The sequence below is a fragment of the Urocitellus parryii genome, chromosome 13, assembly GCF_045843805.1.
Source record: "Urocitellus parryii isolate mUroPar1 chromosome 13, mUroPar1.hap1, whole genome shotgun sequence".
Taxonomy (NCBI): Eukaryota; Metazoa; Chordata; class Mammalia; order Rodentia; family Sciuridae; genus Urocitellus; species Urocitellus parryii.
Window position 1 is genome coordinate 894,203 of NC_135543.1, and position 16,280 is coordinate 910,482.

At 41.2% G+C, this 16,280-nt stretch overlaps 1 protein-coding gene across 5 annotated transcripts in view; it reads right to left on the reverse strand.

Moving 5' to 3' along the window:
• Atp9b (ATPase phospholipid transporting 9B) overlaps positions 1-14,383 on the reverse strand; it is a 258,083-nt gene extending 243,700 nt beyond the window's left edge. For all 5 annotated transcript variants that reach the window (XR_003302966.2, XM_026412454.2, XM_026412453.2 and 2 more), the window contains exons 1-2: positions 14,181-14,383; positions 1,404-1,577 (exon numbers count right to left, since the gene is read on the reverse strand). Coding sequence is in view for 4 of the 5 variants with exons in the window: in XM_026412454.2 (XP_026268239.1) it covers positions 1,404-1,577; positions 14,181-14,293 (287 nt within the window). In the remaining variant the exon portion in view is untranslated. The remainder of the gene's footprint in view (positions 1-1,403; positions 1,578-14,180) is intronic.
• Between the last annotated feature and the right edge of the window lie 1,897 nt (positions 14,384-16,280).

The following is a 16,280-nucleotide window of genomic DNA, read 5'->3' on the forward strand; positions in this document are numbered from 1 at the left end:
ATATATCATTCCAAAAAATCCTAGGGCCCCTAAGAATTATACTAAACCTACTCTGCCTGAGCTCTATAAATTTTAAAAGTTGACATCACTGCAGATCCCACACATTCAACAGATCACAGGAAAAGACCATGAATAAATTCATTCAAAAGCTGGAATAAAGATTGCTGGTCTTTCAATGGAAATTCATCCAGTGTTTTCATTTTTTTTTTTTTTTTTTTTTTTTTTTTTAGTACTGGGGATTGAACCCAGGGGTGCTCAACCACCAAGCTATATCCCCATCATAACTGACACAAGAAAAACAAATAAAAAAATAACTGAGGTCCCAAATCTATTTAAAAAATTGACCCTACAACTAAGTATGTACCCACAAAGACCACTCCGGGTATCTTGTAATAATGGCCACTTAACTAGAAAATGCTTTCAACAAGTCACAGAGACTTCTTATTAATTAGTATCCCACCATCAGCAATTTTTAAAACATTGGTTAACTATGAAATTCTTTCTTTACATGAAAGCCTATGATATACAACAACTACAAGGATAGTTATGATCTGATTGAAAGCTAAATAGGGAGTTAAAGCTAAATCTTGCTCTTCTCCTTTCTCTATGCTGCCAATTTCCTACAGTTCCACAAAACAGTGAGTATCACCTCGCAAGCTGACCCAGAAATCAAATCGGCAATAGGAACATCTTTGTGCAAACTTGCAAAAGAATGATGAAAAGCATGAAAAACAAAACCTGTCTTTAAGAATATTCACCTTCCTTTTATGGACAATAGAAGGGCTGAAGAAGACTCTGTGACGAGCATGATGCACTGGACAGGCTCTGCTCTAGTCAGAGGGCCTCACTTAGCTCTTGTAGCTCTTGCTTCCTGCTTCTGGTGGCGGGAGAAAAAGGTGTCTGAGATGCACAGAGCTCTTTCACCTGCCAGAGTTTACTCAAAGGCAAACCACACCAGTTTATCTTAACACCAGGAAACTTGTCTGAAATAGGAGTTTTCGTCTTAATATCTTGCTGGCTAAACCTACAGAAGAGTCTTATTCCAAGTCAAAGCACTAAAGCTGAATAATACACATAATTACAGTGCTATTAAGCTGCATGTTATAGGTCCATCTCCATCTTTTTGGATAAGAAAGGAATGCCATTTATAAATGTTGATACTGTGACCAGAATTAATTCCACCATGCGTTAATTACAAAGCCACTAATTTCCCCCAGCTTTTAACTATTTAAATGTCTTATAAAATAATGAACTTGGTTTTCCCTGACTTTCTGATTAGCACTGTTTAGTCTGACTAATGTTCTAAGTACTCTCTGTGACAACCCAGTGTCTTTGGTTTTTACAGAGACTTATCAATACATCTTGCAGTTATACTAGCTGGTAAGCTCATAAGCATGACAAACCTGGAACAGAGGAACTTCCATCCACCGCAGACAAACCACTCCAGACCACTTTTCCTTCGCTCTATCCTGGCTCGCGGCAGCGTGTGGTAATCACTTTCATCATTCTCAAAGCCTTCTTCAGACATCATTAGTGGCATCTCGTCCAAATGGGCAGACTCATCCTCCAGCTGGTACCTATTTAAAGGCAGGAACAGAGAGCTGAGCAGACCAAGCATTCTTCTGTAACATCGTGGGATTCGTTTACAGCAACCGCTAACTACTACTTGCTGGTTATCATTTCTTCAAATGGAACTGCTTTCATAAACAGCAGTGCAGAAAACCAAGCTGCCCAGGTAAACAGGCAACCAGTCTGCACCAGGAAGCCAGGGCTGGCTGAGAGGCCAACAATACCCATGCCACAGTCCCAGACACCTCCACATGCATGGCTGGATGACAGCTCTGCAGGACTGCCCAACATTCACTCACTGCATTCAAGTCAGGAATAGTAAAAGTAATCATCCAAATATGGCCATCAGCCAAAAACTTAAGGCTACAAGTAACAGCTAAACCCTCAGTCACACATTAGTTACCAGAGTTCCTGAAGTGATTTTTGACAAAGTATAGTTGTCTATAGACTGAAAGTTCTCACACCATCCTTGAGTTTGTTTCAGAATTGATGTACTGACACACACACAGGGAACAGTGCTATGTCCTATTTATTCTGTCTTCATCAGTGCCTTTACTAAAATGTTCTACTCAAGGAAAAAAATATCAACAAGTAGAATATGTTTTAGAGGGCAAAAGATCTCTTCCCATCCCAAGAAACAGCAGCCCACCATCCACACTGTCACTTTGGCTTTCCTCAATCACAAAAATAATCTCTTTATAAAATAAAAATTCACCTTTTTTGAGAACAGTGTCAGAAACCATAATGGCAATTCAATAATTGCTACCTTAATTTTACATGGAGCTCACATGCTATGTATCATCTCAATTTTAAAATTAAGAAAACAGCCAGGTGAGGTGGCATATGCCTGTAATCCCAGCAGCTAAGGAGGCTGAGACAGGAGGATCAAGTTTAAAGCCAGCCTCAACAACTTAGCAAGACCCTAAGCAACTCAGTGAGACCCTGTCTCTAAATAAAATACAAAAAAGGGCTGGGGATGTGCCTCAGTGGTTGAATATCCCTGGGTTCAATCCCCAATATAAAAAAAAAAAAAAGAAAATTAAGAAAACAAAACTTCTGAGATGGGTGTGTGACAATGGTAGTCACTGAAATTGAAATCTCTCCTCACAATCTCCAAAATCCATTTTCTGTTTTTGTTTTTATTGGTTTTTACTGCATTACTAGAGACTCAACTGAGGGGCACTCTACCACTGAATTACATCCCAAGTAGTTCCAAAGTTCTTTTGTTTTCAAGAGAGGGTCTCACTAAACTGCCCAAGCTGGCCTTGAACTTGTAATCATCCTGCCTCAGCCTTCTGAGTTACTAGGATTACAGTCATGTGCCACTGCTCTCAGCTAAGTAGCCATAAAAAGAACCAGCTAGAACCTATAACAAAAACATAACTAAGAGAATATTGAAATCCTTAACATACACGTAAGGAGTAAGATGAGTATTTCAAACCAACAGAGCCAGGGACATCCATTCAAATGCATGGGGGCATCTCTCTGGTGGAGGATCATCAGAGGCCCAAAAGACAGAGGAACTAATGTTCTTTGTTTTTTGGTTGTTTTTTTTTTTTTTTGGGGGGGGGGGGTTAATATTTATCTGTTAGTTGTAGTTGGACACAATACCTTTATTTTGCACAAGCAAGCGCTCTACTGCTGAGCCACAACCCCAGCCCCCAGGGGAACAGAAAGAAAGGAGCTGCCAACCTAGAATGCTACATCCTACAAGACAGTGACATTCTCAGATAAGGGAAAACAGAAAGTTTGTTTTCAGCAGCAGATCTGCCCTAAAAAATGCCAAAGCAAGTCTCAGGATGAAGAAAATATAATATCAGAAGGAACCCAGAACTCCAGGAAAAAAAAAAAGAGCAACAGAAAGGTCTTTTAAGACAAGAATAACTATTCAAAACAAGAAGTATATCAATCATTGTTTTCAATGTGAAGAGGCTGGAATACAAGTGACCATACAACATAAGGAGCAGGCACTCCACAGTTCATATGAAGTGGTAGGATGGTAAGCTGAGCAGAGAGTGGAGAGTCAGCCACCTACACTGCAACTCATGCCACAGAATTTTTTACTGTGGGGGTCTGCCCCGTGCATGCAGAATGTTGAACAGAATCACTGCCTTGGCAGGACAATGAAAAATGTCTCTGGAGTACAAAAATCACCACCTACTGGAAGTACTTAACTATAACACAATATGTATCAAAAGATCTTAGAGAATAAAAGGATAGAAAACAATGTGTGATGCAAACACTAATAGAAAACTAAATAGCCATATTAACATAAAAAAAAACTTGCCAGAATGAAGGAAGACATCACAGATGATAAAAGAATTAAATCACTAACAAGATCTAGCAATTATACATGTATATGCACCTAGCCAGGCCCAAAGCTTCAAAGCACATGAAGCAATGCTAATACAAATGGAAGGGAAATCCAGTGGTACTTAAAGACTAAAACTCTTCTCTCAATAACTGACTGGAAAGAGAAAAATCAGAAAGGATGTAAAGGTACAACCCACATCAGCAACTAACCTAACCGGCATTTATAGGAAACACTACCCATAACAGCATAATACTGTTCTCTTCAAATACACAAAGAAATCACTCACCCACAGATCCTATCCTGGGTCAGAACACCAACCCTAACAGATAACTAAAATCACATAAAATGGGCTCTGTCATCACAATGGATTTTAATCATTATTAATTGAAAGATTTTTCTGAAATCCATATATACTTTGGGGGGGGGGGGGCGAGGACTACATTTACAAATAAGCTGTAAGCCAAAGAGGAAAAAACAAATCCTCACACTCAAAGCAAAAAAGGGCAAGTTCCTTCATGACATCAAATTTGGGGAGAATAGGCTCCTTACTCAAACCAAGGACCAAAACCAAAACAACAATTCCTGAGGGCCAGGGAAAATGGACACAACTGACAAGAACTGAAAAATTTACTGAGTACTGAACACGGCCAGATAGCAGGCCAAACACTTCAGATGCCTGAAGAAAAATAATTTTAAAGCAAATCAGACATTGGGGGAAATACTTGCAGCATAAGAAAAAAAAAAAAAAAAAAAGCAATTGACAGCAAGGCCCTCTCCTCTAAAGCTCCAATCCTGCAGGGTAACAGGAAGTACACAGTCAGTCAATTACAGAGAAAAATACTAGAACAACAGGCAGGGTGGCATGAATGGAAGTGACTGGAAAGGTCTTCCTTGGATCACCTAGGAGGTCCTCCTAAGAGGTAACACCTATGGAGAGCAGCCATCCACTAAAGATCTAGGAAGACCAGTGAGGACTGCAGAGACCTTGGGCAGAAGGACAGCAGCTAAAGAGATGGGCAGGACCAGGAACACAGTGCTAGAAAGGTACCAAGAGTTTCAGTATTGTTTCAGGCATAATGGGAAGCCATTAAAAGGTCTCATGTGTAGAAATAATTTGTTTCCAAAAAGGTCTTTTAAGTAATATAAATTCAAACAAGAAGGGATAATATTTTGACTGTCAAGTGGGGAAAAAAATTGGGGGGTACTGAGACTAGAACCCAGGTATTCATCCTAAACAGGTGTTCTACCACCCTTTTTATTAATTATTTTTACTTTGGGAAAAGGTCTTGCTAAAGTGCCCAGGATAACCTTGAACATGCAATCCTCACGCCTCAGCCTTCGAGTCGCTGGGATTACCAGTGTGTCCCATAGTGTCTGCCTGGAAGGACACCCACAGTAGCAGCAAGAGCAGTGAACAATTTGTGAAGCAGCATCACAAGCCAACTAGAGGTTCTAATTGCCCATGGAAATTAAATGTGCACAAGATGTATCTTCAAAGATGATCATCCCCATACCATGCTGCTTGAAAGAGTAACCAAGGAAAAGGAAAAAGCATTAATGTTTAAAGAACTGGTTAAGTATACGATGGAACACCATACTGTCACTAAAAATGATAGAAGAACTTCTGTTCGACCTAACTATGCTAAGAGAAATAGTAGTCACTTGTTTTCACCCTCTTTGAACATTCTAATTCACCAATAAAAATGCTATTCTTGGGGCTCAGTAGTAGAGCTCTTGCCCAACACATGTAAGGTACTAGGTTCGGGGCTTAGCACCACATAAAAATAAAAGCATTGTGTCCATCTACAACTAAAAAAAATATTAAAAAAGAGAAGAAAATGCTACTCATTTTTTTGTCTCCATACCATCTTCCACCAACAACTCCAACTACTCTAGATACCATCAGAGAATATCCTTACAACATGCAAATGACATTTTAGATTATCCAGGCAAAAATTACATGATCTGTGAAGACGTGAGCCCAAAATAAACTGTTTCCTTTATGTAACTTCTTATGTAACTTCTCTGCATAGGATTACAACATTTAAAGTCATTCGGGAGGCTGAGGCAGGAGGATCATGAGTTCAAAGCCAGCCTCAGCAAAAGTGAGTTGCTAAGCAACTCAGTGAGACCCTAAATAAAAATACAAAATAGGACTGGGAATGCGGCTCAGTGGTTGGGTGTCCCTAAGTTCAAACCCCAGTACCAAAAAAAAAGGCACCTAGAAAATGAATACTGATACAAAAATGTGAAAAATTTCAAACACCACTTAAATATATTATAACATTATATCCAAAATCAGATTTTTAAGTCTTTTCATTAAGTTTTCTGGGCAATCATGTCACATTTTAGCATAAGTCACAATCTCACCACATTTAACGCTGGAAAAGCAGAGTGATGTGTTCTGGAAGATAAAGAATATGAGCAACATCATGTTTAGCAACCTCAACTATAGAAACGCAGCCTTTGAACTGCAAGCAATTTATTCCATTTTCAAAGCAATTTTCCTATTGTATTGAAAATTTCACCTCAGTATTTAAACACAATAAGATGATGAATAATGGATTTCTTCAAGACAGAGTAAGCAGAGAATCTTAAGTGTCTTTTGTTGCCTGGTGTCATACACACTTAATTGGTTTGTCACTCAAGAAAAATCAACGTTTCCAGCAATTAAGTATAATTCTGGAAACATATTTCTTAAATGAGTAAAAACAATGTGAACAAAGACGACAACAGATGATACAAACCCAAGAGTACTGCCAAGCTAAGGAAAGAGGACAACTACCTTAGCTGCTGCCAAAGGCTTTAAAAGAACTGGGAACTTTCAACAGAACACTCAAGCTCTGGAAGACATAATTTACATGCTTCTAAGTAAAAGTAGGTCAATGCAATAACTAGCTTAAATTCACATTTTACCTCAAGTATCTAACAGCCTTATTGTTTCCATTAGGATAAAAACTATTTCTGAGAAGTCAATTTATTTTAAAAGGAGAAACATTTAAAATATGCCTAATGCTCAAAACTTCTTTAAGAAAAATAAACATTTCCCTTTTGCTTGCATATTAATAGAGAAAGCAAAAGAATTTGTTACAAAGAAATGCGCATATCTCCCGCATCACATGAAGCTACCAAGTTCAATGTCACCTAGAAATCACCAGTAAGTAGCAAACTACATGAACTGCTGAGAAATCAAAACTCCTCCTACAGCAGCAGGTATTCATTCTGGTTTTAATTTTTTTGTTCTCTCCAAAATCATGTGATAAAGGTTAAATCCCACTGCACCATCGTTTGAAGGTAGTGCCTAAGGGAGATGTTTTGGTCATGAGGCCTGTGTCCTAATAATGGGTTAATGTCAGGGTTTTTCTTAGTATTTATATTTTAGTTATAGGTGGACACAATATTTTTTATTTTTATGTGGTGCTGAGGATCAAACCCAGTGCCTCACGCATGGTAGGCAAGCACTCTACCTCCAAGCCACAACCCCAGCCCTAATGTCAGTTTTAAAAGTTTACAGATGGGCTCATTCTCTTCTGCTCTTCTGCCACGTGGGGACATAGCAAGAAGGGCTCTGATCAGAAGCCCAGCACCCTCATCTTGGACTTCCCAGCCCCCAAAACTGGGGACAATCAAGTTTCTATTCTCTATATCACCCAATCTCCGATATTCTGTTAAAACAGCACAAAGCAGACTGTGACAAATGAAGAAAAAGCAGCAGCTAATTATTTAATTAATTAATTAAACAACTATAAAATATGCCTTGACCTTACTAACAAAAACGAGCAAAAGGAAGAAGGAATTGCCACCCCCTTGAACTAAGAAGTGATCCCCCATGTTGACTGTATATACAGTAAATTTGAGTTAGCAATTTCTCAAAGGTTCTATAAGAAACCTGCATACCAATTTCTTGAAGAAATTATACCAATGCTATATATAAATTGAGACAAACATGTGAATTAGAAATTTGAAGATTCATGGCCTACTAACTCAGGACACATACTCCAATTGCCTCTTCCAATCATGTTAATACTGTCACGTATAGGAAAGTTAAGGACATATTCCGATTCTGGAAGGTCTAAAGATTTTTATACTTGAGTGAATTATGGATCCTTTTTAAAGGAAATTCTTATAAACCTCTACGAAAATTTCTTTAATTCTAAGGAATCACAGGCCTTAGCAATTAAATACTGTCTTAAGACTCATTCTGGGGCTGGAGTTGTAGCTCAGTGGTAGAGCGCTTGCCTAGCATGTGTGAGGCACTGGGTTTGATTCTCAGCACCATGTATAAATAAATAAAATAAAGGTCCATTGACAACTAAAAGATATTTTTAAAAAAGACTCATTCTGGGGGCAGAGGATCTAGCTCAGTGGTACAGTACTCACCTATCATGTGCAAGACCATGGGTTCAAACCCCAGTACTACATATACACACTCACTCACTCACACACACACCCCAAAAAAAAAAAAAAAAAAAAAAAGAATGAAAAACTGAATTATTCTGTATAGAAAGAGGAAAAGAAAACCCCTTCAATTGTGAACTATCATAGTGAAGGAAAAGTTTCATCTTCACAACTGGTAAAATATTTATTAAATCATTATAAATTTTAAAGAATCAGAAAAAATACTGCATAGACCCTATATGAGATATCCCCTAAAAGTTTATGTTAGACAATGCAGGAATGTTCAGAGGTGAAATGATTTAGGAGACCTATAAGCTAATTGATGGATTAATCCATTTGATGGATTAGTAATGTGAATGGATTACTGTGTGGTAAATATAGGCAGGTGAGGTGTAGCTGGACAACATACCCTGCCTGGGGATTACATTATGTCCCTGGATCCTCATTTGCGATATATGTTTCCTGGCAGCTTTCCTCCATGACCATGCCCTTCTACCACCTTGTCCTGCCTCACCTTGGGCCCAGGGCAATAGAACTGGCCAACCATGGACCGAACCTCTGAAACTATGAGGCTCAGAAACACTTTTCCTCCTCTAAGTTGTTCTTGTCAACAATGTTAGTCACAGGAACAAAATGCTGACTAACAAAGAAATCTGAGAATAAGAAACCTAGCATTACAAAATACTGTTACATCTACCAAGAAAAACTAATATTTTGCAGGTAATCAGACAATAGCCATCTGTCCTCTGCACTAGACTCTTTTTCAACATTGAAGGTTAACTCTTACAATATTGCAAATGCCCTTAGGCAGGGCCAACACCCATGCTGGTAGAAAAAGTAAAGAAGGGCTGAGGTTCTGTCTCAGTGGTGGAGTGCTCACCTAACATGTGTGAAGCACTGGGTTCAATGCTCAGCACCACATAAAACATAAATAAAATAAAGGTATTGTGTCCATCTACAACTAAAAACAAAAAAGTACTAACATACATGAAAAAGCAAAATTAAAATGTTTGATGTCCTTCATTCTTTTTTCAACCACAAAGCTAACTTGAATGTTATAGTTATCACTTAAAACACAGAAATGTGACACCAAATTTAAAAATGCCTTACTCTTCACACATTCACCATGTGAGAAAAATTGATACCTCAAATGACAATGTAATTAGAAGCCCAGTGAACTTTGATTTCACTTATTTACTGGCATTTGAAAAAGGACCATATTCACCTTTGATGATAGCAAAAATAATGTGATGTTGAGCTTTTTAATAATTATTAAACCATACACAAATCATACATAATTCTTTTTTAAATTTTTTTTTGTTTTAGGTAGACACAATATCTTTATTTTATATTTATGTGGTACTGAGGATTGAACCCAGTGCCTCATGCATGCTAGGCGAGTGCTCTACCACTGAGCCACAATCCCAGCCCATCAAATCATACATAATTCTTCCCTTGGAATTTTGGGTTTATATTTTAAACCCAATGAAGAAAATTTTTATGTAAGCTATAATTATTTACCAGCCTTATCTTTTAAATATATTGTGTCCTAAACTGTTATAATTCTAGTGAAAGAAAAATAATTTCACTTCAAGGAAAACCTGAAAACCTTTAAAATACGTAATTATAATTTCTTATACATAACAAGAACAAAATGTCAATTTTACATTGCCTGAGGAGAGAGGTTTTCAAAGAAAAGTCTATGTCAAAGCTGTCTTTCCATCTACTAAAGCTATGAAGCATTCCCTTGCCAGTGTGTAGATTCCAGCCTGATAATATTAAACTTTGTTTTCTGTATATGTAAGACAATACACTAACACTCTTTATTTTTCAGATGTATTCTATAGGTTGCACATAGTTCCCAAAACAGAAAAATTAGAAAAATAGTTTTGATAGAAAACTTTATATCAATTTTAAATCATTTCAGTTTTGAAGCATGAAATTAGTGATTTGTTATAAGTCAACAGTATACTTAAAGAGTTAAGCGTGGTAGCACACACCTATAATCCCAGCTACCCAAGTGGCTGAGACAGGAGGATCACAAGCTGGCCTGGGCAATTTAGCCAGACCCTCTTTCAAAATAAAATAAAAACGACACTGAGAACAAGGTCCTGGGTTCAATCCCTAGTACCACAAAAAAGAAAGTATGTTTAAAAATAGTTAAAATGATAAATTTTATGTTACGTTTTACCACAATAAAAAAAAAAGATCTATAAATTCAGAGGTGGCTGGGTGAAGGAAATAAAAATGAAGGGTGGAGTGGAAGCTGCAGGATAAGAGGTGATACATGTACTTATGAATATACTCAAAACCACAGAATTATACATTTAAATGGGTGAACTGTCTGTATGAGAAGTATATCAAAAAACCCGTTAAAGAGTGCAAAAATAAACCAGACATGCTGGTGCATAAATGTAATCCGGCTACTCATGAAACTGAGTCAGGAGGATAACAAGTTCATAGGCAGTCCAGCTGGCTGGGCTGGAGATGTGGCTCAATGGTAGAACATTTATCCAGCATGCACAAGGCCCTAGGGTCAATCTCCAGTACCAGAAAGAAAAAGAAAAAAAAATGGGTAGGGGTGGGGGGTGTACATATCACCAACATCTTAAAGAAACATCAAAAGAATAACAGGCAAACACCATGAACAACTCTACACATCTACACATAAACCTGGTAACTTCTATCAAATGGAACCATTCCTCACAAAAAAAAATCACAAACTATCACAACTCTCCTACTATGGAGTAAAAAGTGAGAAGAGCCCAATAACTATAAAGAAACTGAATTCATAAATTGAAAACATCCAAAAAAAGAAATTTCCAATGCTCAGATAGTTCTGCTGGCAAATCCACCAAACATTTAAAAAGAATAAAAACAATATCTTGCAGAAAGAAGAAGAGTTGAGAACACTTCCCAACTCAGGAGACCAGGAAAATGGTAAAATCTAATCATCACTGCCACTATTGACAAAGACACATCTGAGAAGATAAGTCATAGAATAGAGTGGAATCTCTGCTATGCACTATATGAGTGTGGCAGGAGTTACCTAATTCTGCACTAACAGCAGCTGGAATAAAGAATGACTTCAGAAGTGTAGTGGTTTTAAGAAACAGCTAGAGCACACCTATAAACCCAGCAGCTTGGGAGGCTGAGGCAGGAGGATCATGAGTTCAAAGCTTGTCTCAGCAAAAGCAAGGCGCTAAATAAAAAAGTCAGACCCTGACTCTAAATAAAAAACAAAACAGGGCTGGGGATGTGGCTCAGTGGTTGAGTGCCCCTGAGTTCAGTACCCGGTACCAAAAAAAAAAAAAAAACAAAACACCAGCTACAAGGGTCCCAAGTAACTGCCACTGGGGTTAAAAAAAATAGGGTGAGGGCAACTGAGTAAATGGAGCAATTATAATGTTTTATTATAAGCCTTTTAGCACCACTTTATTTTTAAACTATATGTGTATCATGATAAAATAAAACCATACGCATATCATGATAAAATAAAACCAACCCAATTTCAAAAAATAACACAGAAGCATAATTTCTGGTCCAGACAAAATGGCATTTCTCCCTGACACTCCCCAATAAGTCCAACTGTAAATAAATAAACTGGAACAAAGCAAGACACAAATGAGAGTTCTGAAAAGTGCCAAGACCACAGCAGTGAGAGGAAGGCAGGCTGGCTGGAGACCTGGGCTGAAGCAACAGCGTCATGTCTCTCATGTGTTCTCCCCGCAACAGAATAAAGCACCACAGGCCCAGTGCCCCTAACTTCAACCATGCTAGAGAAGGGAGCCAAGAAAGCTCGTTCCCCACACCCCAATAGAACAGGATCACAGTATCATGAGAGTACAGCATCACCAGCTAGAAACTGGTAAGCAGTCAAGGAATGTCATATGGGGGAGCCTGAGGCTGTTCTCTCCCACCAGGGATACTGAGGGATGTAGGCACCATCATGGGAACCATGCCACAACAACCAGCTAGTCCTGTAAATCTCTGTGTCCTGAAACCCTGAGATTCCCCTCTCCCACCAGTGAGACAGCCAAGTAGCACTGACAAGTGCTACCCATCAACCAAGAGGCCCAGTCCAAGAAGCCTCTTTTACAGCACCTCCCTCCCCCATGCCTTGCCCTACTCCAAGACTCCAGGATAGGCAGGGAGCACCAGCAGGCCAGGGAGCACCACCAAGCAGGATTCTGCCATGGAAAGCCTCTGCAATAGGGGTGCTCAGACTCCTGCCTCCTACTCAGAGACACCAATACAGGCTGGTGGCACATGTGGAGGGGACACAACCACATCCAGTGCCTCACCAAGGAAGTCTCTCTATCCCATGGAGCCTGACACTGTCAACTCTTACCAAGAGACACTAGGCCTGGGGAAATCACTCTTCCCCATCATGCAACACAAGAGAGACCAATGACACCACCTAAATTGAAGCAGTCCAAAATGCACAACACACTGTCATTAAAACTACAAACCACAAATGTAGGCCAAGACCCATGTGCTAAGTCTAAACAGGTGGCCAAATGCTAACCCTGAATGGAAGAATAGGTAAAATGGTGATAAAAACACATCATAGCAGTAAGTTGAATGCATACGGTGATAGCCAGAGCAAACACCTGAAAACCATACAAAGATCTACACTCAAAACACTGTACATATACCAAAAATTGTTCAAGTAACACAAAAGAAGACAGAAAAGAGAAAACACAAGAAAATGAGAAATCAGAAGAAACAGAAAAATGCCACACTTAATCCTAATGTATCATAATTACTTTATGGATAAAAACCAAGACCCAACAAGAAACTTCACCTCAAGTTGAACAAAGTATGTAGACTGAAAGCTGGCACTATGCAAACATTAATTCAAAAGTGCATGAGTACTACTCTAATACCTAGTAGATTTAAGAGTGAAAGAAAATTATGAAAGGAATGGTACATAACAACACAAAAGGTCAACACATGCGCAAGACACGAAATTTTGGGTGTGTATGCACCAAATGACATAAAATAATAGACTCAAGATGTGACGAAAAACCTTGTTTTGAAAGCTGGCATACTTCCAAATATTTATATCCTAAAATTAAATGCTTAGATAATTACTAATGCAATCACTCTTAAAGCTAACATCAAGGGGGAAAGAAGAAATGACAGCTCTGGAGAACGCACTTCCAGGAAAGCACCTTGAAAAAGGACATCTTTCATTGGTTCTCCGTGAGAAAAATATCACCCATCCTTTTACAAACGAGGGAAGTTTAAGGTGCCTAAGATGAAACGACTAGTGAATAAACAGACCAGGGGCGAATTCAGCTCTCACATTACATAATATGAACTCTTCTGATCGCATGTTAGTCTCAGTCAAAAAAGAACTGCAAAGCTGAAATTCTGAAGTAAAATGGCTAAGATATGATATGGGGTAAAATCCGTATTTTTTTCCTCCGCGCATCATGGGTTATTTCTTCAATACCTCTGCAATAAAGAAAATAAAATTCTGATAGCTGGAAGAGGTAACACTTGGGAGTTTATTTGGTAGAACTGCAGTCTTGACGCCTCTTCCTTTACAACAGCTCACTTCCGTGGCGCGAGGGGCGCGATCCTGAGCGGCGTGGAGGCAGCCCCGCGAGGAGCCCGCGAGGAGCCCGCCTCGCCCCTGGGTCACACACGTCCTCCCGGCCGCAGCGGCGGCCCCGTCAGCTACTTAACCGTTCCGCGCCTCCACCTCCCTTCCGCGCTCCCGAGGGCCACGCTCGGCGCCAGCGAGCGCTCCGCGGGCCCCTCGCGCCCGGCGCAGCCGGAGCAGCGGCCTCTGCGACTCTCAACTAAGTTCCGGGCTCGCCGGGAGGGCGGCGCCGGGCCCGAAGCCGGCCCCGCCCGTGCGGCGCGGAGGGTCGGGCCGCGCAGTTACCTGCCGCGCCGGTCGGCCCCCGGCCCGGGCCCCGCGGCGCTGTAGTAGGCCGCGCGCTTGTGGCCGGCCGCCGCTGCGCTGCGCACCGGATACAGAGGGATCTGGTCCGCCATGTTTCCACCAGCCCGCCCCGTTCTCCGCGGCGACTTGGCGACTCTTTCCCCGCCCTCGTCCCTCAGCCCCAGCCCGGTCCGAGGCGGCTCAGTGCGCCTCCCGGCCCCGCCGCGGTCGCCGCCCGATGGCGTCATTGAGCGGCGGGGCGTGACCGTGTGAGGCTCCGCCCCCGTCGCGCGCCGGGCCTGGACCCTGCCAGGCGTTGAGCCGCGTCTCGGAGGCGTGGCGTCCCTGGCCGCGCGCAGCTGCGCGTGCGTGCTGGGTGTCTTCCGGGAGCGAGCCGGCGCTCTCCCCGCTCTCGCGCAGAAGCCCAGCCCGTGTGGGAGGCGTGTACACCCGTGTCCGGGAAGCCCGGCTGCAGGGAGAATCACGCGGAGGCTACCTGCCGGGCAGGCCCAGCCCGGTACCCGGCTCCTGCGCCGGGCTCGGCCAGCGTTGAGACTGCGGGGCGCGACTGGCCTGGCCTCCCGGGGCCTCCCCAGCCCCTGCCTCCAGCGCCCCGCGCCCCCTTCTGCTTCGGTCTTCTCCCCTAGTTCCCCGGTTCCTTGAGTTCCTTTCATCTTTGATTCCCACTGCATTCGGTTCTCAGGCTTTTCTCCACGCAAACTTATTTAGTTTTCTCCTATGGTTAAGAAAAAATTTTGGCTAGATTTTTATCACCTTAAATTTCTTTCCATGAAGGAACAGTTAAGTCTTCAAAGAGTCAAGAGCTTTGCCGTTTTCTTGTTAGTTTTTATTTAAACACGTTATTAATTTCTAATTTAAAATTTTGGTCCGATTTGTTTTCCTGTTTTAAAGTTGAGGTTCACTTCTTGACCTAGCGTATGGTCTTATTTTTAAGCTGTCTGTGTTTAGTGAACGGGCTTTATATTCCAAAATCAAGAACAGTAGGACTTAAAGGTGTTCGTGAACCCTCTCCCACTCCAGCAAGCCATTGTCTTTAGTGTTCCAGGGGAGCTTGAAGAGAGGTGCCCTCTGAGAACCTGCAAGCCATGGCAGTCACTTCTCACAAGGACACTGTGCTGGGGTTTTCTAGAGAGAACCAGACCACGAGCTACCTGCTAGAGACCTAGGAAGGCCAGGGGTATAGATTCCAGCAGGCCAAGAACCAGGAGCTCCAAAGGCAAGAAATATCAGTTTGCAGCTCAAACAGGCACAGCTAATTCAACCTTCCTGGGCTGTCAGTGCACGGGATGATTCCCACCAAATCCCACCAACATAGAGGAGGGCGGTCTGCTCTACTTAGCCCCAGGACTCAAATGCTGATCTCTTCCAGAAGTGCATACAAATGGAGAAGTAATGTTTACTGGCTATTTGGGTATCCCATGGTCTAGTCTATCCATTGCTCTGAACATTCCAGACTGCTCATTTGCCCTTTTCAACCAAGAACTGAATATACTTGAAGACCCATTAGAACATCTCACATACTTCCAAAACTCCCATCTTAGTGGAAGTTTCAGTATGTCCTTACTTTATAAAACTTTCCATCCACTAGAACTCCTGCTAAAACAGTTGACGGCAGAAAGGTTCCCTTATTCCAGGTTTACAAATAAATATCCTTTCTGAATATTGTCCCCATTTGCCTTTGTGAGAGAGAATTGTTCTTTGATCCATTACGCTGTTCTTCCTTGTCACCTTGTTTTAGCTTTTTTGCTGCTGTGACTAAAAGATCTGACCAGAACAATTTTGGGGAAGAAAAGTTTAAAAGCTCACAGTTACAGAGGTCTTAGTCCATAGAAGGCTGGCTCCATTCCTTGGGGATCAAGCTGAGGCAGAACATGGTAAAAGAGTGTGACAGCGGGAAGCAGCTCATATAATGATCAGAAACAGGAAAAGAGACTTCCATCTCCAGATACAAAATAAATACCCCACAGCCACATCCCCAAAGAACCACTTCCTCCAACCACACCTCACCTACCCCCATTACCACTCAGGTTAATCATTCCATCGGGGATCCATTCACTGATTAGATTAAGGCTGTGATCC